This window comes from Electrophorus electricus, chromosome 9, assembly GCF_013358815.1.
Source record: "Electrophorus electricus isolate fEleEle1 chromosome 9, fEleEle1.pri, whole genome shotgun sequence".
NCBI lineage: Eukaryota > Metazoa > Chordata > Actinopteri > Gymnotiformes > Gymnotidae > Electrophorus > Electrophorus electricus.
Window position 1 is genome coordinate 25,127,215 of NC_049543.1, and position 1,787 is coordinate 25,129,001.

The 1,787-nt window shown below is 55.2% G+C and overlaps 1 protein-coding gene across 3 annotated transcripts in view; it reads right to left on the minus strand.

Moving 5' to 3' along the window:
- Positions 1 to 1,022: 1,022 nt before the first annotated feature.
- LOC113591681 (adhesion G protein-coupled receptor L3-like) overlaps positions 1,023 to 1,787 on the minus strand; it is a 234,625-nt gene continuing 233,860 nt past the window's right edge. For all 3 annotated transcript variants that reach the window (XM_035529972.1, XM_035529971.1, XM_035529968.1), the window contains one exon: positions 1,023 to 1,787. This exon is cut by the window's right edge and continues 170 nt beyond it. In XM_035529972.1, coding sequence (XP_035385865.1) covers positions 1,119 to 1,787 — 669 coding nt within the window. In that variant the 3' untranslated portion in view covers positions 1,023 to 1,118.

Sequence of the window (1,787 nt, forward strand, 5' to 3'; positions counted from 1 at the left end):
CTCTCTCTTTCTCACACTCTTTTTTCTCTTCTATGCTCTGTGGTTGTCAGACTCATGGCATATTTGGGATTCTTCCCCATGATGGCATCATTTCAGAACAACATCACCTACATCTACACACTGAGAAAAAACCTGGAGAAGTAAATTCTTTTTGGAAACAGTGAGAAAAAGTTAAACAGTTGGGGACTCAAGGTCAGAGGTCAGGGGTCAAGGGTTTATAAATGAACCTGAAATGAGCCGGCTGATTTGTTATTTGCTTTCGCTGCTGAGACTAAAACAGACCGTACAGAAAAACAACAAACCCAAACCAAAAAGAGAAGCAGTGTGACAGAACTGCAGGACTGAGGTCCACAACACAACCAGCAGGAGGGATCTGACCTGATTCTAAATCACCATGGTTACGGACGAACCCAAAGAAAAGCAGACTGCTCAATGCTAGTAACTGTACATTTACGTAGGAACAGCGTAGAACTCTCATATTAGCTTCTCTGCCCCTTATTAATACAGCAAAAACAAAACCGATTGGCTGAGCTCAGTGGTGCGTGGCACGGGCGTCCTCCTCCAGATTCCCCAACCCTTCAGACAGGAAGAAAAAACGTTTAAAAAGCCGACGTCGGATAAAGAGGTGTAATAAAATAGTCGTTTTGGGAGGGGTGTCTCCATCTGGTCTATCCACTGCTGAGTCTCTGAGTGTTCCTGACTGTCTGTAAACGCTCATTGCGTGGACACTTTTTCCCTTCCCATCCTGTGGATTAATCCGTCCACAGGGATCGGACATACGCAGCGCAGGAGTCAGAGAGGAAAGTCTGACCTCGCTCCTGGACAAGCCTGCGGTCTCAAACACGCTCAAAGCTTTTTTCTTCTTTGCTGTTGCCGACTCGTTTTTTTTTTTCTTTTTTCTTTTTTTCGCGTTTTTGTTTGATTTCCGATTTTTCCAAGAACAAGTAAAAGAAACGTCTACAACGGAGGACGAGCGACCGTTACAGGAAAGCGAAACAGATGATGGGAGGAGCTACGTGGGAAGGCGGGGTTTCGGTGGAGTTTGGGTGTCACAACGGCCAACGGAGGGCGAAGGGAGCTGGTGGTCATGTGTTCTGGCGGCGGCATGTCGGCGCCCCCTATAGGCTGGTGACGAGGTGGGCAGGCTCCCGCGGCGTTTCCCCAGGCGACGCATCCTCCTTGGCGGGGCTGATGAACCCTTCGCTGCTGCCGCGGCCCAGCTGGTAATACGCCTGCAGCTCGTGCGGCTGCTTCTGAGAGCCCAGGTTGGGCATGCTCTTGTAGTACACGTCGTCCGGGTCAGCGAGGGCGCGGGGGTCCCCGGGCCCGCCCCCGGCGCGGGGCAGCGTGCGCGCGTCCTCCGCCGGGGTGCCGGCATCCGGCGAGTCTCTCTGGGGTGACGGCGTGTCCCCGTCCAGCTCCTCGCGGAGGAGCGGGTAAAAGCTCTCACTGTTCTCCTGCGGGAGGCGCCGGCGAGCCGAGGAGGGGGCGGAGCCGAAGGCGTGGTGGGCGGGGCGTTGCGGGGCCAGCAGCGGGGTGTCGGACTCCTCGCGGATCAGATCCAGGCTCGGGGCCTCGGTGGGGGCGAAGGCGGGGGAGTCGTCCAGCGCCAGGGCCAGGTTGACGGGCAGCATGGGCGGTTCTTTGCCCCGGCCGGCCCCACCCACCACACTTCCGTTGTTGCTCCCATTGCCGAGGTTACTGACAAGCTTGTTGACGAGGTTGCGGCTGTGCTCCTGGTTGTTCAGGTAGGAAGGGACGTAGTTGGAGGTGAGTTCTTTGAGGAT